Source organism: Petromyzon marinus, chromosome 28, assembly GCF_048934315.1.
Source record: "Petromyzon marinus isolate PM22_M1 ecotype Great Lakes invasive population chromosome 28, UKy_Petmar_22M1.pri1.0, whole genome shotgun sequence".
Taxonomy (NCBI): domain Eukaryota; kingdom Metazoa; phylum Chordata; class Hyperoartia; order Petromyzontiformes; family Petromyzontidae; genus Petromyzon; species Petromyzon marinus.
The window spans coordinates 4,025,470-4,047,183 of record NC_133694.1 but is presented as its reverse complement, the minus strand read 5'-3'; the positions used below and the strand labels follow the sequence as shown (position 1 = coordinate 4,047,183).

The window sequence follows — 21,714 nt, the reverse complement described above, 5'->3', positions numbered from 1 at the left end:
TTGACAGAGAGCCTCCAGTCAATCAGTTGATGCATCCGGTCGTTTTTTTATACAGATGTCTCTACTGGACAGCTGTGCAAAAAGAGCCTCTCGGTTCATCGGATTTCTCCTGCGGTCTAAATAAAGATTCCGATGAAGAGAGACGCACACGGAGAGATTCGCAAGGCGTGAACGTCGCGCTGCTGCCCTGAACGACGACGTGACAACTTCGTCAATGCCAAGGTGTACACGGGGATGGGTCTCGAGTGCGAGAGAAGAGATGGTGGCGAATGGCCACGGGCGCTGACGGGGACGGTGGTGATGGTGATTATGATGTGGGCGGTGGTGATGGTGGCAGCAGGGAGGGGATTGTTGGCTACAAGACGCGAGCGAGAGGGGGGGGGGTCGATAATCCCTTTCTCTTGGAATCCGCTGTCCACCGTCTGGGCCTGTGCCACAAACAGAATCACGGAAAGCTGCTCAGCAGCGAGTAACCCTGTATTTAACCAACATAGTGCCCCCCCCCCCTGTTGACATTCGTTACCGCCTCGGCAGAGGAGACCTCTTTGGGTTGTCACTGGCATCAAGGCAGAGCTAAAAGAACCCTCAATGAGCTGACAACACAATTCGACTTTATATCCTGCCGCGAAATACAACCACGACTCAAAGACGCCGCATAAACGGTGACACGCGCATCGCGCAGACGGTCATACACACGCAGCGCTGTTTATATTATAAATATGTTTGTTTACAGAGGAGAGATTGTCACCAGAAGCGAGGGTCTGGGACTTGAACGCGGGCAAGGAGTCGAGAGCACGGATGACTGGGGCAGGATGGGGCTGCAAAGGGAGGGATTTTCATAAATATTTCAGGGGCAGCAAAGGAGAAGAAGCGACCTCCCACCGAGCAAGAGGTTGACAGAGGGGAGGGGCGGGGGGGGGTCCGACGGGAGGCCTCCGCTGCTGGATCGGGGTTGCGAATCTATGGAGGACGTTGAAGTTGACGCGAGACTGGACGGGGAGCCAGTAGGGAGGTGATCGGGTTCATTGGGATGATCGTTTGCGGGCGAGAAGTCTTGTGGCCAGTTGGCGTTCGGGGGCTACCTCAGCGTTTGTGGAGGCGAAGAGGGGAGGGAGATAGCCAATACGTGACCATCAAACGTCCTCCGTGCAACACGACACGCGCACGCACGCGCAAAATATTGCGCGAGACATAACAGCGGTCGTTCGCCACGAAGTGGCGGTGTCGGTCACCAAGGCGCTTGTGCCATGCTAGGTGCACTTTGAGGCCACGGGAAATGTCGACGGTCCGCTGGCAGGTCACGGAACAGGCCCAGGTGCCGTGGGTTGACTGACCGAGATGACTGGTCAGATGCTCCGCTCGTTGTTGTGAGCGTCGCTCCTCTGCCCTCCGTTGTTGCCGGAGGGCGATTGCCTCCCAATTCCCCCGCAGAATCCTTCACGAGCCTCCTCCACAGAGGCCGATCTTGACACTGCTGGTGCCAGTCATCGGCAAGTCCAGTCAGCTCCACGTCCTTCTGAACTACATTCGTCCATCTACCCTCTAGCCTGTGCCGCGCCTGCTCGTAACCGCATGGCCAAAAAAGACGCTGCGTAGACATGCGGTGGCTGGGCATGGAGGCTACACATTGTACAGCATCCCCACTCAACGCACCGACGAATGTAAATACATTTTTTTTAAACATCTGAAACTAACAAAGTTGCCGGCATTTGCCGGCAAAGAATTAGGTTTTTACAAACCTGTCGCTCGCGCCTGGGGACAAAATAGCTTCCCTCCTTAAGGCAAACATCTTCACCCGCGGGGTCGATTACATTCCGATGAATCTTATCGTCGTGGGATTAGAGGTTCGGGAGTCTTCCGACGTTCCATCGCTGCGAATTACTCGTGTCGACCCAACGCTCATCGCCGCCACGACCACTTCACCAATAAACTGCTCGGCCGCACCAGACAGCACGTGTCTGCTTTACTTTTTGCTTTGCAGAAGGCTGCTTATGAAGCTCTCGTGAACGATGGATAGTGCAAGTAGCTTGCAGGTTTCGGAATGTAAGCTAAATCATTGTTTTATTTAACCAGGTAAGGCCCGCTGAGCTGTGTGTAGCTCTTTTTTTCGGAAGCGACCTGCTTCACGAATGACAGCCCAACGAAGTGGCTTATCGTGTCGAAATTAAAAGCAGCCAAATACTTTCAACGCACGATTATAAGCGTGAAGGGAAAAATCGGACCCAGAGGAAAATCCACGTGACCACGGGAAGAGAGACATGCAAACTCCAAATATACAGCAGGCGTCGGGGTCGAGATCGAACCCCACGACCTGCTGTATACCGGGCGATGTAGTTAACATCTCGCCACGTGATATTCGTGTAACCAGGGCGGAGCGGGGGGGGGGAAGAGGTAATGGGTGGAATGAGTGGAGAAAGTCGGGTTACTGAGATAGGGATTGGTGTGGTACCCAGAAGTCGGCGACCAATTTGGAAGAGTTCAGGCCAAATGGTGGTGATGGTGGTTGAAGCGGTGAGCGCTTCGCTGCGCTACGAACCTGGCGACCCGAGGTCGAGTCCCGCTCACAGCCAACGCCAGTGATGAATCTCTGAACCGGTCGTGGGCCTCCCCGAGGTCGACTCAGCCTCAAATGAGGACCTGGTGTGGTAACATTCCCACTGGGGAGACAAAGGCGGCCTGGTGTGGCTTTGGCCACCCACCCCCTCGTGTGCCGTGCCGGCTTTCATAGGCGCTCGCTAACAGCACTTGCCACAACAGTCTGTTCAGGCTATAAGGGGGATCTTTGTTTTTGGTGATGAAACTTCAGATCGGTTCTTGAAGGGCGTGTCAAATGTGCAACGGGTGACGAGCGCCTTTTTAATATATCTGCATTTATATTCTACATCAAAATCCCCACGATTTACGTTAAGTGTATGTTTTGCGATTGTCCTCGTGGGTGTGCGGGGAGCGGTCGCAACGGGGTAGTGCACTGCGAACCCGGCGACCTAAGTTAGATACCCGCTCAAGGCCAACAGCAGTGACGCTTATCCGAACCAGTCTTGGGAAATCACCACCACCCCTAGGGTCGACTCAGCCTCAAATGAGTAGCCGGTGCGGTGTGTACACGTCGTCGCTAGGGAGACAAAGGCGGCCGGGCGCGGTGCAGGCCGCCCACCCCCTCGTGCGCCGTGCCAATCTTCGGAAGATGCTCCGCTAACGGCACTTGCCCCAACAGTCTGTTACAGGCTATACGGGGGATCTTTGTGTTTGTGCGCGTGAGTTTGTTCGACACGAGAATATTCACGCGTTGCAACAATCCAAATGCACATGCCCACAATCGTTCAAGATAAACATGTGGTGTTTATTAATACTAGTGTCTAAACAAACGAACGAAAAAAATGAATTACAGTACAATGTTAAATAGCTACAAAGGGGGAGGGAAGGAGGGGGGGTAAAGATAATTTTACCAAAGTAAATAAAAATGTAAAAAGAGAGTTCGGTTTTAGTCATTTTCAAAAGTACAAAATAAACGCGGATAAATCTATTCCTTCATGTGACGTGGGCAGGGTGCCACAAATAAACATTTAAAGAGAGCGCAGTACCACCGATGCATTGAGTCTCGATTCAGTTCAGAGGGGTGATGGGAGTGTCACTCGCCGACTGGCTTGGTTCACTCACGAGGCCACTCCACTCTCGCACCCATTCACCATTGCCGAACGCGAGCGGAAACCTGTGGAGATTCAACGATTTACTCCGTTCGGCCACACTCATCCCCGATCGCCTGCCAAACTAATCGCTCGCTCACAACTCACCCCCAGCCGCTAGCCCCGCCAGATCACTCGCTTCACGCATTCAATGATTTTTTTTTTAATTTTGTTCACTCACCCACCCAGCAATTCACTACTCACTCACTCGAAGCACTGTCGTCGCAAAGTGGTCATGTTTCCGTGCAGTCAAATGACAACGCTTCACTCAAGGAAAGTGAAGGCCCAATGAGTGGGCCCCATTCGTGTGTTGGCGCAAAAGTTCGTTCCCCAACGGATGTTTGACAAAAACAGAGAGAGAGGGCGAATGTCCACGAGTTTCCGTCCATCCGGTGATATTTCTGGCCGAAAGGCAACACCATAAATTCGCCCGTCTCTTTTGGCAAGGGAGACTCGAGGCACAAAATAATCCCCAGATTTACTACAAAGCTATGCCGCCTCTTTCCGAAAAGGCGGCCCCCCCCCTCTCTCCAATTGATATATTTTCAATAGGGCTTTATTGCCATCACCAGCCTTAATTCGACACTCTCACACATGGCAAATTTGGCCGAGTTTCTTAAGCCATAGATCGGGGCATACCGGTGAGATTATTTTTCTTTTAAGGTGAACAATAAGATGTATTTTTTTAACGGCCTTAAATGAATCAATCCAAAATGCCCAACCCATTGCCCCTTCCCTTACTTCTCCCATTGACGTAGCAGGCAGGCGTGGTTTCGTTTAGCAACAAAAATAAAAAAAATTAATCAAAATGTGAAAACAAAATTTAATCACCAGCGCAGGGGTTTACGGGACACAATCCCACACTGACCTGGGCTTATAACATTTTCCACGATCCACATGGACCACGAAAGATAATTAGAATTTTAATGAAGAGTTCTGGAAAAACAGGGAAATCTGATGAAAGCGTGCCTACTCCTGGTGACCCGAAATAGAACCGTAGGGCGCGTCTCGCTTAGTGTCAGTTCACCACGGGGCATTCTCACCACACACACACTCACTCAGTCTCTCAGGGCCAATCCACAAGAATTGCTGCTGCGTGTCTGCAAGTCTCGGTGCACTCGGCTGACGCACCCCCTCCTCTTCCCACTGGGACACCTGAGCCAAACCAGTGCAGGGCCGTCACACAGGCACCAGTTTCTTTGTTTATTCCGCTGGCTCTTTTTGCTTTGCGGCGAAGGGCATGAACAACCAAGCCGTGCGTGGTAGGCTGGCCTCGCCACACACCCGGATCTCGCTCTCGGGACGAAAACAGGGACCGCCCCCCCACCTCTCCCCCCCCCCCCCCCCAGGAGCTGCGTGGCAAATGACACCAGGCATGGGACACGCGACGTGAAGTCGGCGCACTGCCGAGGACAACGGCGTCGGCTTCTGCAAGTGGGGGGGAGAAATAAAAAAAAAACAACCTGGCGCCTTTTGTGTCACGCCATGCTGTCTCAACGCGGCCGCGGCGCAAGCTCGGTTGGACACGGTGGAAAAAGAGGTATACGTGTCCACCGAGACAGAAGTCTCCCGTCTGCACGGCGGTAATCGCGAGCAGGTGGCTGCGGGTACGCCACTCGATGCATGCGGCAGTCCATTACGGAAGAGGGGGGGGGGGGGGAGACCACCCTCAAATCCAATGAACACGATTAACATGGTTGTAACAAATCATACCACGAGACCACAAAGCAGCCGATCGTAAGGTCTGTTTACCCGGTCACTTGGATTGAGGACAAATGAGATTTCGATAAGGCTTCAAATAACAAAAAAAACCCTGAACGGCTTCACGCATGCACCAATGCTGCTTTTCAAGACAACGAATGGTGGCTCGCAGCAACGGGGAAGCAAACGTGCCGTGTAATGATCCGGGGGTCCAACCACAGGTTTGCAAAGTTCAGTTCGTCCACCCCATCCCATTCACGTGTAAAACTGGGAAACGGGCATTCACACGCGCAGCTGTCGATTGGTTGACTCGAGGTAAAGGGGGGAGGAGGGTATCCAATTGTGCAGTCGCTCATCGCTGAACCTGAGGTGGGGGGGGGGGGGACTGGGTAATTCAAAGGGCTCATACCGTCTCAAGAGGCACAGAGTTGGCACTGCCGAGAAATCGATGTTAGAGCCACCGGCAATTTAAACCCGGTCCTCAAGTGTAGCAAGTCGATGGTCTCTGCCTGGTTACTGCAGGCAGAGGCCACTGCACATTTAAATTGGATTTTTTTTTTACTTAATGCAGCGTTTTTCTAGAGGATTAAAATAAAAGAAATTGCCGTGCGACAAACAGCTCCAAAGCAGTGCATGTGAGAAAGTGCAGTGCCCCGATTGTGGATGGTGGAGAGGGGAGGCTACCCGCCTGTGTGGTGGACGTTTACCCTGCTTTCTGCACGAATTCCAACCGGAAATTTCCTAACCTCGTGACACATTTGGAAATTAACAGTCGGGGCAGGCGGGCGGTCGGGTGGGGGCTGGTAAAATAAAGAAAAACAATCGATTTTTTTTTTACCATGTGAATGTGGAATTTCCACCACCGACCCAGGGCCAAAAGCTCCGCTTCATCGCTCACTCGAGAGCGGCGGCAGGAACGAACGAAAGTGCCACGGCCACGAGGGCCTTTGCAACCAATCGACAGACGCCGGCTAAGCTGCGGTATCTGGGGGTGTCGAGGACGGTGGCCGATGGCCGCGGCGAGTGGTGCAATGCCCCTGAAGCCTGCAGTCCGTGTCGGAGATGCTCGTGTCCCAGCGTTGCCGGAAGCACGAGATGGGGGAGGAGGCGCAACAACAACAACAAGAAAGGCGCTCGCGCGCTAATTAAAAACAAAAAGTTTTTTTTTACAAAAAAAATGCTCAACGGCAGAAGAGACTGTAGTAGTGTGGAGCTAATACTGCAGCGTCACCCTCCTATGATGCAGCCATAACCAAACGAAAGTGAGAACGATCTTAAACGATATAAAAAAACGTAACCGTTGAGGTTTGCGAAGTTATGAAAAGCTAGCGATGTAGTTCACGACGGGAGATTAGTGTTGGGGGTGGGGGGGGGGGCAGGGGGGGTGGACAAGTGGGGGCCAACTCCTTGGGAGCCCGGGCGACGTTGCCGTTTGCCGGCGCCGCGAGTGGACCGATCGGCACGCGGCAATTTTTTTTATTTGAATGTTGCCGTCAAAAAAGATGCAGCCGATGTCCGCACGCGATGACCGAGGTCAAGTCGAGAGAAGGCCTCTCTCTCGTCCTTGACGTTTTAACGATCCGCACTCGGAATCTGACCCCTACTCAATGAACGACGACCTCGGGCGGAGTGGGAACTGCGAGAGGAGGAGGGGGGTGGAAGGCAACTGATTGCACAAAGTTCAAAGAAATGAAACATAAATAACAATAACAAAAAAACCATGAAACGAATATTAAACGAAACACGCGGATGGCGGAGAGAGACGTCTGCTGGAATCGCACGGGTGAAACGCCCGCGGCACTTCTTAAGATTCCCGATGGCGATTTCATTTCGAAGGGCTCGCGTCTCATTTCCAAGCGCCTCCTTAACTCGAGAAGGCCTCGGCTTTCGCCGGGTGGAAGCCGCTCCTTGCTCGACAAGACGGTCGTGTTCCCAAACCACGCGGTACGGGGTGGGGGGCGTGAGTTTGACGGTGGGCGGTGATGATTTCAACTCGGTTGCGTTTTTGTCCCTTCTTATTAAAAAAATGCGGCGCTTGTTTCCCAACACCGCTTTACAAGACAGACACGGGGGGGGCGGTAGCAACGCGAGTCGCACAGAGCCGTATTTTCTGTTGCCTTGTCGTGAAGCTTTACGGGCCCTGCGGCGAGGGAGGCAGCAGGAGTCCGCGCGTGGTTTGGGAACGGGAGGAAGGACGCCTCCCACGCCACCGTACACCTCGCTGGCTCACGGAGCTGTCCCACGATGTTGGCGAGGTGCAGCCTCGACACTCCCCCCCCGCCCCCCCCCATTCTTGATGGCGGCAGCACGAGAGAACGTTCGGCCTTGTTGGCTCTCGCGCCGCGGTCCTGGGAAAGAATCTGTGCGTGGAAGCTGAGAGTCTCAAGCCGGAGAAACCCGAGAGGGAGGGCAGTGCCGAATCGGAGCCTTGCCCGACTATGAAGGGGGAAGGGGGGGGAGCAACGATTAGTGTTTTTAATCGGCGAGAGGGGGGGAAAAAAACGAAACGAAAAGTTAACAACGTAGAGTAAACTGAAGTAGAACCAAGTTGTATTGGAAAATCGGAATATCAACCCAGGGTTCGGAAGGTCCGCTCACATCAAATGCCTCTATATATAATATACACATATATATAATACGATGGTAACAATTTATCCCCGTTTCAAGAGCGTCGAATGATTCCAGAGCGATGGGTAATTCTACGCAGAGAGTGGGGGGGAGGGAGGGGGGGGTAAACGTAAAAAGACTTTCGCAGGCGGTCGGGAAATAAAATACAAAAAAAAGACATTACATCGTTTAGGTTTTTCTGTATCACTCGTTGGGCTTTAAAAGAATCGCGATTAAAAATACACTTCATAAGAGCTTTTTGGTTTACATCGCGTAAATATAAATGTGTCGCTGAACCAGCCCACCGCCCGACACAGCCAATTCGTGAGGTTGCGTCACGTAGACAGAACGTGCCAGCTCGTCACTAGGACAGCACCAACCGCTGTGTTGGAGGGTAAAGCCACAACGTTAACAACTCGAGCAGAAACAGCCGTAGCAGGCGACAGCCAGACTTGTCAATGCTGTGGCTTTACTCTCCAACGCACCCGTTAGTGCTGCACTAGTGACGAACTGGCACGTTCTTGTTACGTCACGCAACTTTACTAATTGTTTGTGTGTCGGGCGGGCGGGCGGGTTTAACGACACATGTACATTCAGGCGTTCTAATCCAAAAAAAAAACCTCCATTGTGGTCGCAAAAGCCTCCCACGCGTGTTAAAAATACACTAACCACGCCCGCTGCCCGCAATCCGCAGAGAAACGCGGGCAAGCCGAACGACAAAATCCTCCACACCGGGGATGGGCGACCGTTGTTTTTACAGCACCTGTAGCAAGTATTGACATGAGCGTCTTTGTCATATCGTGGTACGTCGTTATCTTTTTGTTCCATCTTGAATCGGTTTCTTTTTCAGTTTTCTTCCCCCCCCCCCTACCCCGCACGCCCGCCGTGTTTTCGCAGTCGCGGTTCCACCCTGGGTCCGGCTCCCGCGAATCTCGCGTCCAGCGCTCGCGCACTAGCCGCTGGACGCGAGCGTGAACCTCGGGATCACCGACGGCAACAAAGTTTTCCGTAAATTCTCTCCCTTTGCTTTCATGGCCACATTTTTTTTTTTGCCCCCGCAAATCTTCCCCCCAACCACCCCCCGGCCCCCCCCACCGTTCCTTTGATTTGACTTCATCTCTTTTTTTCGTTTTCCCTCCAACTTTTTTTTGATCTTCATTTATGTACACGACGATAAACTACACCGCGGTCAGGAGAGACGAGGAAAAAAAAACAAATTCATTACGATCAGCTTTGAGTCAACAGAAAGAGCGACGCCGGCTCAATCGGGCGGGGGAGGTGGGGACGGCGAGCGGAGGGCCCAGCCAGACGCACGCACACTCGCTCACGCTCCCCTTCACATGATGTCCAGGTTAAAGTCGTCGGGGTTCCCCATGGCCATGCGGAACGACTGTCGGCTTCCCATCAGCTCCGGCGGCACAGAACTCAGGTCCCTGATGGGCGGCCCCCCGGGGGGGCCCGTGAGGGGCGGCGCCGCCGACGACGTCGACAGCTGCGCGGGCGGCGGCGGCGGCGGCGGCGGCGGCGACGCGGGAACGATCGTGCCGGGCGGGAGATGCCCCGCGCCGCCCATCATCACCGCCGAGTACGGCGGGGGCATGACGCCCGGCGACACGCCGACGGCAGAGGCGGCGGGGAGGAGGGCGCCGGCCGACACGAGCGCCGGCGGAGGCGGCGGCGGCGGCGGCGGCACGCCGGGCGCGCCGTACGAGTAGTGGCTGCGCGGCAGGCTGTGGTGCGACGCGCTGGCGTGGCTGCGGTGCGAGCGCTCGCTGGGCGCGCGCCGCACGCTGCCCGTGCGCGTCGTGTGGTCCGACTCGCTGCCGCTGCCGCCGGACTTGGAGTCGGCGCCGCCGCCCCCGCTGCTGCCGCCCCCTCCTCCCCCTCCTCCTCCCCCTCCTCCCCCTCCTCCGCTTCCGCCGCTGCCCTGGCCCTTGCCGTCCTTCTCCTTGACGGAGCCGCGACGCTCGGCCCCTCCGCTCCGGTTCGAGCCGCTGCTCCGGCTCCCTGTGGTCGCGCCGGGGGGACAACGCGGACGTCGTGCTGCGTTAGGTTACAGCCAGCAATGCTTTCGGAGTCGTTTGCCCGACCGTCCAACGTCGTCCCAATTGTGTGTAACGGCGTAATTTAATGAGACGAAATATACATTCGGATTGCTTGCAGAGAGCATTGCATCGCCCCTTCTTGTTAGAGTACAGCACGTGCAAGTGGATTACACAGAACTCAGATGCTTAAAAAGCTCAAGTGACCTCTGTTTGACATAGTAGGGGGCAGCCTTTTCCCACACACTGAGGGTATTTTTTATAGCATTACCGTCAAACCAATATTATTATATCTGAGGGCTGAAATTTAGCCGAAGGAGTGCCAAACCATTGATGGCCGGGTTGAGACTATCAACTCGCTATATATCAAAGAACTTTGCTTCAATCCCAGGAGGATGTGTGGATTCGATCATAATTCACGCCAGCTCAGCACTCTGACCTCCGCGCCAGATGGCCAACTATACGATGGCAATGCTTTCAGATGGGCATCTCAATGATTCACTCTTCCCCTCTGAACGATTTGATAGAGTAGTTAAAATTCGGGATTGGGATTCAGCTAAAGAATGGATTCACGATCCACGAATCGAACGAAAATGGATTATTCCCACTGCTGAAAACTACATGAAAATGTTAAAGTCACGTTAATGCAGCAAACAACAGACTTTGCAGGAGTGGCGATGAGTCCTAAATATTATAAAACCAGTTCACTGCTGCCGTCAGTTGCTTACATTTTCATAAATTTATTTTGATTGTGATCGAAGACAAAGGCACCACGATGCACTGTTGGGGTTTTGCATAATGCACAAACGGCTGTGTGCTTTTCACGCATTTTTGCGTCTTGTTTGAAAATAGGAGGCACAAACAAGACGACAGGGGAGAGCGCTCATCACATGCTCACGTGCTTGCACGCGACACGCATGTTCATCGTCAGCCACAATCAATCCACCGCTGGATAAGGGCCTCCCCCAAACCGTCGCCCCATCTCCCGCAATCTTGCAACCGAACGCATCCACCCGGCGCCTACGCGCAATCCGATTTCACCTCTCCCACCATCTCCTCAACGGGCGTCCTTCCGCGATGCGTGCCCTCCGCTCGTCCGCCACCCCACGGCACACAAGTGGCGTCCTTCCGCGTGCGCAGGGCGGCATCGTAGCACGCGCCGCCGCACAACACGAGCCTCCCGCACACTCGCCGCGCCCGCCGGAACGGCCGCCCGCGCCCGCACGCGTCCCCCGCGCTGGCACACGTACCCTCGCTGTGCTGGCTGCCGGCGCTGCCGCTGCCCTGCTCGGGGAAGCCCGGGGGCAGCGGGCCGTACGGGTGCGGGGGGTAGGGCGGGTAGGGGAACGCCGTCTGCAGGGGCCAGGGAGCGGCGCCCGGGTGGGGCAGCGGCGCCAGCGTGTCCTGGTCGGAGGCGCCGCTCGAGCCGTCGTGGTCGTGGATCGACAGGTTCGCCATGTCTGACGGGCGGCATGGGCGGGATGAGCAGCTGGGGGTTAATTCAAAGTGTTGCTGCGTTTTGGTATTCGAGCCGTCACCATAGCGCGGGGCTATCGCCAAGGCGCCGTCTCTCACAGACAGGTATAGCCTGCGGAAGTTTCGCAGCGAGGGGGCGATGTTGCGACGTGGCTATACCCCTGATGAGCCACTAAATCGAGCTATCATTTGTGGCCAGGTCACTTCTGAAAAAGCTTATCTCAGTGGAATTGACCTTGTTCAAATAAAACGTTTATTTTTTTTATTTTTTTGAGTTAATTGCTTACCTTTCTTGAGCTTTATAGCGCATCGGATTCCTCCAGTATAAATATTGTGGTTCCAACTTGCGAGTGATTTTCTAATGACGCTGGCAGGCATCACCTACTCATGCACGAGTTATGTCACAGGATCGTTAACGTTCACCGCGAAGCGGGCGGTCCATGTTTGTATTAGAATCAAGGCGGACGCCGAGCTCGAACTGAGAACCCTCTGAACACAAGCGGCAAAAGTGCGCCACCGCTTGCTTGGGAAGGCGGGTGTGCGCACGAGAGAACAGTGGCCAGTGCCGGTCTTAGTTGGTGGCGCAGTCTCAGTTGGCCGCAGCGGCTGGCGCTCTGTGGCTGTCGGTCAAGTGTGGATGTCGTTATGCAGCATGCGACGGTGAGCTGGATTGTCCGCGCGTGTGCGTGCTTCGCCAGATCACGGGGCGTGCGTCCGTGTACACACTGCATGTGTGCAGAAGCATCATTATCGTCCCTCGGCAACAAAAGGTTGGCTACGTATGGTGCGAAAGAAGTTAAACATCCACACAATGCTGCATGTGCTTTAGCACATGCGCGCGTTCATGCATTCGTGTCTGCGCAATTGCGTGCACACGTCCCTGCGTGTGTGCGTTCGTGTGCATGTGTACGTCTGCGCACGAGAGCGTGTGCCACGTACTGCCGCAGAGGTCGCCGAAGATGTAGTAACACTGCTCGGAGAAGGTGATCTTGTTGACCGTGTGGCGGATGAGGCCGGCCTTGAGCAGGTTGCAGGCGTACTTGCGCGCATCCCGCCGGTCCTGGAAGCCCTCGAGGTGATTGAAGAGCCAGTCCACCAGGTCCGAACCTGAGAGAGAGCGAGCGGGCAGACAGGGGCGCACGCGGGCGCGCGTGGAGCAACGCGTCACGTCAAAAGGAGAGCCGCGCGAAAGGCCAAGCCACAGATCCGCTTCAATACGCCCGGCAATAGACGGCGGTCTGTTACTCTCTCTACAAAGCGACACACTGCATTACCTGGGGCAGGTAACGACGCACTGATAAGACTAAAATCACCCGCGGTCACAAGGTTACCTAATGCTATGTTCCGAGACGTGAAACTTACTACCCAACTTACCAATATCAATGTCGAGATTTGTATTTGTTTTGAGCAAGCGCGGCCATGTAATATTTTCTAAAATGTGCTTTAATATTCATAATGTACATATTAACAAAAACACACTCTGCGATTAGCGTGCGCGCATGAGAACGCGAGCAGGTGGGTAGACTAGACACGCACACCCAACATTCGTGCTTTCGTTCGCTAGCAAATCTTTTCACGAATTCCCCCAAGCACCAGACGCAGGCTCCCTCGGTAAACGAGCGTGGCCCAGATTGCCGTTAACGAATTCGTCAGTTCCCTCCTCCACCGCCGCTCCGCACCCCCCTCAGGCAAACGTCCGCGGTGCGCTCGCTCACCGATGAAGGCATTGGGGATGGTGATCTTGAGCCACATGCGGTCTCGGACCTCCAGGCCCGACTCCGGAGACGCCATCGCCTTCACCACCGTGGCCATGTCGCTGTGTATGGAGAGGTGCAGCTCATCAAACCCTGCCAGGGAAGGACGGAGAGAGAATGGGACGGGGTGAGAGGGGGTGGAGGGAGTGGGAGGGAGTGGAGGGAATGGGAGGGAGTGGAGAGGGTGGGAGGGAGAGAGAGAGTGGGACGGGGTGAGAGGGAGTGGAGGGAGTGGGAGGGAGTGGAGGGAATGGGAGGGAGTTGAGAGGGTGGGAGGGAGAGAGAGTGGAGCGGATGGGAGGAAGTGGAAGGGATAAGAAAGAGGGAGAGGAAGCAGAAAGGAGGGGAGGGAGAGCGGAGGGGAGGGAGAGCGGAGGGGATGGGAGGGAGTGGAGGAGATGGGATGGGGAGACACCGAGGGAGTCACGTCAGCACAAAATAGCAATCACCACACCCTTGTGATGATGACACAGAGGATGTTGTGCAAAGTGCATTTCTAGACGTGTACCAATACATTTATTCATCAATAACATTACATCTGTGCACTTAAGGGACATGCATCAAACAGCATGATGCATGTGCGGGTGTTATCGGTTAGATGCACGCGAGTGAGTGCACTAGTACATGCGTGCATGAGTGCGTGATTGTGTGCGTGCATGATTGTTTGCATGACCGAACGCGTGCGTTCTTGAGTGCGTGCGCGCCCGAGTGTGCGGATGCGTACGTGATTGCGCGCGAGTGTGCGCGAGTGCGTGAGTGCGTGCACTCGCTCACTCTCGGACTCGGGCACGGAGCTGGAGATGGAGGAGGAGGTGGACGTGAGGGCGCTCATGGAGTGCGTCATCCCGTAGGGGTAGGCGCCCGTCATGGCCGCCGTGTGCGACACCCACGCCGCGGGGTCGATGGGCCGCACCGGCTCGCCTGGCTCGACGCCGACGCCGCGGCAACCGCAACCGCACCGCAAGCAACAACAACAACAACCACCGCCGCCACCGCCACAAAACCGCAGCAACGTCCACCGCAGGCGCACGGTCACAACAACCACCACCGCAACCGCGCAGCCACAACAATCGCCACAACCACACGGCCACAACAACCACCACCACCACCACCACAACAACAAGCACCGTCACAACCAGGGAAGAGGGGGGAGGGGGAGACAACCACGGTTAAGTCACGCTTCGTCAAATGCAACCAACAGGTACCAGCAACCAACTAGACAGGTACCAGCTTGGCTCGGTCGCCGGGTTCATAACTCGGCTGCGCTAACTGCAACGCCCACTACTGGGCGCCCAAACATTCCCCCCCAACACAAAACTATTTTGGGGAGCCTTACATTTTGTATGTATGTCCAGAACATCCAGTAAAAGAGACACAGATACGAAAAACGTTGGTTGAGATGTACAGAGACAGAATTACAACAAAAAACCCGGCCACCTTGATCGTTAACACTTCCATGTAACGAAGAGGGTATAACGGTTGGCTAATGTTTTTGGCCAAGGGCTCTTCTTCAGGCACGTTGACGATGCACGAGGCTTCAACAAAGCCTTTTTTTTGTATGTGCACGATATCTGCGTGAAGCCGTATGAGAATCAACCATCTGAGAATGGCTCACATCGTAAATTTGGTGGACACGACCCGTGAACCTGAATTGTGGCCGCACCAGGTCGACCGCTGCTATCGAGGTTCTGGGATAAGAGAGGAGCTCTCGCTTGATTGGGGTGGGGGGGGTGGGGGTAGAGGCGGGTGAGGGGGCGGGGGCAGGGGAGGTTCTCCACAAGGGAGCCTCGCGATGGAGACTGCTACGCGCTGTCCCGGCATAATGCTCCCAGGTAGTAGCGTCAGAGTTGTTTGTGCGCGCACAACGGAGTTCACGTCCGTTTAGGCAGGAAGAAAGACGGGGAGGGTCTGGCGGCGCACACACTCACTGCGTGGGATGGTGAAGTATCCGCGCGGCGTGGGGTCCCAGCACTTGGCCACGGTCAGGGTGATGGGCCTGTTGGATGCGGCACACAAAAAACACAAAGACCACCCACCATATAGCCTTCAGCAGAATGTTGGGGCAACTTATGAAGGCCGACACGGTGCACTAAGGGGGTTGGTGGCCAACACCACGCCTGGCTGTCTTTGTCTCCCCGGTGCAGAAGATTAAACACCGCACCAGCTACCCATTTGAGGTTGAGTCAACCTCGGGGAAAGCCCAGGACCACTTCAAATATTCTCCACTGTTACTGCGAGCGGGAATCAAACTCGCGTTGCCGGGTTCGTAGTGCGGTGCACTAACCACGACACTACGGCTCTCGAAGCGGCACAACAACAACAACCGCCATTCGCCACCAAGTGGCGGTGGTGTCACCACGACGCTTGTGCCAGGCTATGTGCGCATGCACATACACACACAAACGGCAGCGCGCTCACAGAATCCATATAACGGCAGCTGAACCTCGCGTAAGCGCATATATAGGTTGGTTGTTTTTTTTTTAAACATTGACAAGCAACACTCTGCAGACCATACAAAATGTTTTCGCCCTTTGAGTGGATAAAAAAAACAGTCCCCCAAAGCGAGTTTAGAAATATGTTTTGTAGCGTCACTCTCTGGGTTCAGTTTCTCACACAGGTCGATGCGCAGCTGGCTGCAGAGTTACAAATGAAAAATGGTTTGTCTCACGAGATGCTGCTGCTGCTGCTCATAACAAATGGAATGTGACTACTCGGGAGGTGAGGAGGGGGGAAAGGAAACGAAAATTAATATGCATGCACCAGGACACGAGCCTTTGGTGCAGATTACTAAACTTTGCAGTTCATCCAAAGTGAACGAGACACCGTGGGGACCGCAGAAGGAATCCACGGGCCCGATTTTGGCCGAATCCCGCACACATGTGCCACGCCGACTCCTCAGGTGGTGAGATGATCGCAGGCACAGGCACTCAATGATGCGCCGACCCATCTGTCACTAGCCCTACCTGTGCTCACGACTGCAGTGAAAAATACCACTGGACAATTATTTGCAATTGCGTCCAAATTATATGCGAATGTTACATGTAGGTCAATGTATTGTAAATTGTGTGGGTTTACTCTCCAACACACTGGTGTGCTGAACTAGAAATTAATTGGCATGTTTTGTTTACGTGACAAACCTTACTAATTGGCTGTGCTGGGTGGTGGCGGATTTAACGACACATTTATATTTACGCAATCTAATCCAAAAAAACCTCTATCATGGATAGATCAATGTAGTCAACAGAAGTGTAATATCAGGCTGAAACGTAAACTTTAATTATGACAATTCAACAAATGACTAGGGTGCAGGGGGATGCTTGGTGCCATTACAGGCCTCATCAGTAACAATAAAAAAAAAATTAGCAGAGCGAACCAAAAACTTTAAATACGACAGAGGATGCGTGACGCAGAAGGCCCATGGGCATCACGTGCCGCTAACACTCGGCGCTTAGACGAACGAACGAACGCACGCGAACGTCTAAATCCGGATTCACCCGCGAGGACTTGAACCCGCCTGACCCCAACGTGCCAACCGGGTGCAATGCTCCGCCGGCTTCCGGACCAAAAATAAATCACTTCGGGCGGGAGGAGGCCAGACGTGCGTGTCCGCATGCACGCGAGCAAGCGATTAGCCCCAGCTTAGGACATCACGCGCGGATGCCTCTTACCCACCATCTCAGCAGTGTGCTCGCTCATCGACTCCCGACAAGGGTACGGTGGGGGAGTTTTTTTTTTTTCGCTTCACGACTACACAATTAACACCAAAATAAATAACATTAATAAGGAATAATAATTTAAAATTGGGTGAATATGCCAGTCGAGGTGTACTGGCACAAGCGAACACAAAAAAACGCTCGTTATCACTCGCACTGCATTTTAAGGGGAACGACCTCTTCTCGCGCTCTGGGGCTATCCCTGCCCATTTCAGATGTCGTCACTGCCGTAACCAAAGGGGAGAGCACTCGGCAAGCAAAGATTATTCGAGTCGAAGGCCCACGGCACGCGCCCCGGATTGTGTGGGTGGAGAATCGAGTATTTTTGATTCGTTATCGATTTCACGCAAAATCCCGCAGGCAGCGTCAGACGCGACGTGCTCCGCAATACCAAAAATAAGGAACGATTATTGAATCGAATCGCGATCTTGAATCGTGACATTCATCAAATTGCGAGGTTGGGGAAGGGGGGATTGGCACCAAACATACGCCGTGTGCAGCTCAGCCAGAAAGCTGCCTCCCAACTTTACATCCTGGGGCAAACGCGGCTTACATAGCATTGACACGATTGTCGTCTTAAGTGCGGGAAGGAGGAAGGGGGGGTGAGGCACGAGCGAGAGGGGTGGGAGGGAAGGTGGGAGGGAAGGAGGGAGGGAAGAGGGATGGAGGGAAGGAGGGAAGAAGGAGGGAGTAAAGAGGGAGGGAGGAAAGAGGGAAGGAGGGAGGGTCACGTACCCCGGCTTGTGCACGATGTCCCGCAGCACCCGCACCGCGTCGTCATTGCTCATGTTCTCAAAGTTCACGTCGTTCACCTGCACCACCGCGCAGCAGGGAGAGGGGAGGAGGAGCATTGAGAGGATAGACAGGTGGGGGGAGAGAACACGTATGCAAGTACCTTGAACTTCTTTCGTGCCGTACGTAGCCAACCGTGCAAATCGGAGGTGCGGGGGTACAAGTGCAAGAGGCACAGACAGACACCAGTCGCCGCTCGGGTTCACGCACAAAGCAGAGGCCGGACACTTAACCTCGCAGTTTCCTGAACTCGGCGCACACGGCTATCAACTCGTCAAAAGCCAGGGTGACGGCAGGCGACACACCCCCCTGCGACCCCTGACCTGCAGTAGCATGTCGCCAGGCTCGATTCGCCCGTCGGCGGCAACAGCGCCTCCCTTCATGATGGAGCCGATGTAGATTCCGCCGTCTCCCTTCTCGTTGCTCTGTCCCACGATGCTGATGCCCAGGAAGTTGTACTTCTCTGTTTGAAGGAGATGGGGAGATGATCATGATGATCATTATAATAATAATAAATTATTAAGTATTTACCAAGAAAAGCAAGCAGGCCACGGCGAGTACGAAGACTTTTTGTCACAAAGGTTCTGCTAACGTTGGGATGTCTGGCCAACAATTACGACGTTGTAAGTCTTTGGCTATGGGGGGAAATTGGAGAACACGGAGGAAACATCCGTAGAAATGCGCTAGATTTGGAAATCGAACCCAGGCCCTTCGTGCTGTGAGCCACAATTGTTAACGGCTGCGCCACCCTGTCGTGATATAATATGTAACAAGTAAGGAGATATCGTGGATTAAACAACAATTTTACACGTGCAATTGTCTTCGAAAGTATTTAATTGGCAGTATGGAAGCTTAAGGGTGGCTTTGCATATTCACAAATAGTTATTTTTGCTGATCGATTTGGCTGTCCATATAATTTTTACCCAAATCGCACGAGCGTAATAATCTTTGCGGGGCATGTGTGTGTATGTAAGTGGTGTGTAAACATTGCCACTAGGGAGACTAAAGGCAGCCGGGCGTGGTGTTGGCCATCCACCCCCCCCCCCCCCTCGTGTGCTGTGCCTACTCGCGAAGAGCGCTTTGCCTAAAAAAAGTCTGCTAATGTTAAAGGGGCGAACGATCTTTGTCTTCAGTGCGTGTGAAGGTGCGCAGTAACGAGCGCGTACCCATGTTGAGCGTGACCGTGATGATGTTGAGCGACATCGTCGAGTCCGTGATGCTGCTGAAGGAGGACGACTGAAACGAGAGCCGAGCCGCGGACGTCAGTATGTACGGGAGATCATCAATTATTATCCGGCGGCTTCGGGGGGGGAGGAAGGGGGTGCCGGATTTTCTAAAACGCCGGAAAACCAAATCATTTTTTTTAAATAGCTTATTTTTACACACATTCTTGCATAACATCATATTTTTTGGTGTTGTGTATAGGTTTTTTTCGCGTTTGAAATTTGTTTACCATGTGAAATTGGCATGGAACATACGAATAGACAGAAATAAATATCCTACTGTAAAACGATACTGTATTCCCTGGACTGTACTTCCCATTCCAATCTCGAAGACTCTGCATGGGGTGATGATAGGGGGTGTAGAAGTGTCCACTGGAATCAAGCATAGCTACTTTTTTTGTCCCGCACAAGGTGCCGATCGCCGGACTGGTACAGCCTTTGGAGCGGTTTTGCCGGATCGGCGGTAAGTACGTTGAACTTCTTTCGTGCCGTACGTAGCCAAGCGTGCTAATGGAACGCCCCCGTCACAGCCGCAAAGCGAGGGCAGCTTCCGCACTAAAACAGTCACCTTGCCTGTCATCGCAACGTGGGCCCGGCTGACTCGGTGTAACATCAAGTTAAAGTTTGTTTTGTTTCATCAGATGAGAACCCCAGATAACAGGATAGTCTCAATTGCATGATCGATCCTGGTGCATTAGTCTGCCAGTAGGGGGCGATGACTGCTATGTACAATATCAATTGAATATTTGGCAGGCAAATTTGGATTGAGAGCATAATTCGTTCCGGAAACGTGTTTGTAAACCAAAGCACTCGTATATCAAAGCACTCGTATATCAGTTGTGATCACGTGACGCTCGGCAGACAAAGCGTATACGTGCTACTCGTATTGCAAGACCTCGCTCGTTTATCAAATTAATATTTATTTAAAAATTTTGCTCGTCTTGCAAAACACTCGCAGACCAAGTTACTGTATTAGCAAATTTCAAATGTTAGCAAATTTGGACCCACAGGTAAAAAATAACAATCGGTGTGTTAAGCGCTCGTACACGATTTTATTTTATTTGGTTGTCTGTGCTGTGTGGTGGAGGGGTCGTAACGACACGAAATTGGACAGGTCCCAAAAAATGTTTTCTATAAATTGTGAATCGTAATACTGTCTGCGAAAACAACCTTGCACGGTAGATTGACTTCACAGATATTCTGGTCTACTCTATATTCAGAAAGCTAACCATGTATAATGCTTCACCACAAACACGTTCACAACGCTTTACAAACACTCTGCCAGAATATTTAGAATCGGCCCACTTATTCATACCGGAGAAATAAGATGAGCCATCAAGCTCTTTTTCACAAATGTCCAGTGCCACATGGAAGCACGCAGCCTCTCACTGCAGGCTGCAGCCCTGGTGCACAACACCGCAACGGGAAAGTCCTTCCCCGCCCCCCCCCCCCGTCCCACACACACACACACACACCGCCGTACCCGGTCGAGCTGCTGGGGCTGCGGTTTGCGTCGCCGCCGCCGGTGCCGCTTCATGAGGCGCGATGCGCTGCTCTGCTCCGTCGAGCAGCTGAACCTGCCGAGCGGCGTCCGCACGCGCGCGCCGTTAGCGTCCGCCCTCACGCGGCTCCTCCGCCGCCGCCGCCGTCGCCGCCGCTCGCCTCCAAAAATCACCACGTCACGCTTGCCGTCAGCGGCGGTGCAGAAATTATTTTTGCAGTGCACCCCCCCCCCCCCCCACTACCTCCCGCCGCCTTTTAATTCGTCAAAGAAATTATTCTCCAGCGCGAAGGCGGGAGAGCTGTACGCAGGAGAGAAATGTGGTGAGATTAAAGAAGCAGATGTAGTGAGATGAAAAATGCCGATGAGATGGAGATGAGAGAGATCGCTTGGCCTGTACGTTAATTGGCTTCTTGTTTATTCTGATTTGAATCCGGGCTGATGTTGAATGCACTCCTCATTTGTCGTGAATCCGGGACCCGTTGAGCTGCTATGGGCCCGAAGTTCTTGCCTGCTTTGCTTCTGACTGCCACTGCCACAGAATGCCACTGGCCTGTAATAGTGCTGTTGGACTACAATACATTTCCCGGTGACAAAATCACCATGAAATGCATCACCCTATCTTTCAAAAGACCCGTATCTTAACGAGAGGGTCTTTGCCTTCAACATCTGGCCGTGCAACAGCATTGGCATTAAGTGAGCCCCGACTCGGCTGATGAGACACTGTATGTCGAAACATGAGTTCACTTGTGGGAAATCAATGCTGCTATATATTATGCACTCCCAGAAGGTCGTTGGGCCTAAAACAAAAAATACTTTACATCTACTCCACATTGATACCGATGAGTATAAAAGAAAAGCGCATGGAGGATTAAAACAGAAATGATACTACGAGCTGTAGCGGCCAGCAGAGGGCGGTACACCCCCCCCCGCCTTCATCAACATTCACCGACCAGCATGACGAAGTACGGTCAAGTAACCTGCACAACTCCGCATGGCACGAGGAGACCCTCATCCAGCGGTGGGTTGACAAAAGGGCAACGCGCGTACAAAGGAAGATGGCAACAAGACGAACACGAGACTCGTAAGCGCGTGGACACACGTACCACGGTGGCGTTTCTCGCGCTCTTCTCCACGACGCTAAAGCATCCTTCGTACGAAAAAAAAAATTCCGAAAAGCAATCGTGGTTGGGCGCGCCCAAATATATAGCTGAACGTGACG

General features: G+C 53.5%; 1 protein-coding gene across 3 annotated transcripts in view; it reads right to left on the bottom strand.

The window, feature by feature from the left end:
* Window positions 1–3,297: 3,297 nt before the first annotated feature.
* The window catches only part of DVL3 (dishevelled segment polarity protein 3), a 56,319-nt gene continuing 37,902 nt past the window's right edge, over window positions 3,298–21,714 (bottom strand). For all 3 annotated transcript variants that reach the window (XM_076070278.1, XM_032962203.2, XM_076070279.1), the window contains 10 exons: window positions 20,475–20,568; window positions 18,935–19,004; window positions 18,092–18,231; window positions 17,712–17,788; window positions 15,192–15,259; window positions 14,038–14,184; window positions 13,225–13,356; window positions 12,449–12,616; window positions 11,284–11,493; window positions 3,298–9,998 (listed from right to left, as the gene is read on the bottom strand). In XM_076070278.1, coding sequence (XP_075926393.1) covers window positions 9,328–9,998; window positions 11,284–11,493; window positions 12,449–12,616; window positions 13,225–13,356; window positions 14,038–14,184; window positions 15,192–15,259; window positions 17,712–17,788; window positions 18,092–18,231; window positions 18,935–19,004; window positions 20,475–20,568 — 1,777 coding nt within the window. In that variant the 3' untranslated portion in view covers window positions 3,298–9,327. The remainder of the gene's footprint in view (window positions 9,999–11,283; window positions 11,494–12,448; window positions 12,617–13,224; window positions 13,357–14,037; window positions 14,185–15,191; window positions 15,260–17,711; window positions 17,789–18,091; window positions 18,232–18,934; window positions 19,005–20,474; window positions 20,569–21,714) is intronic.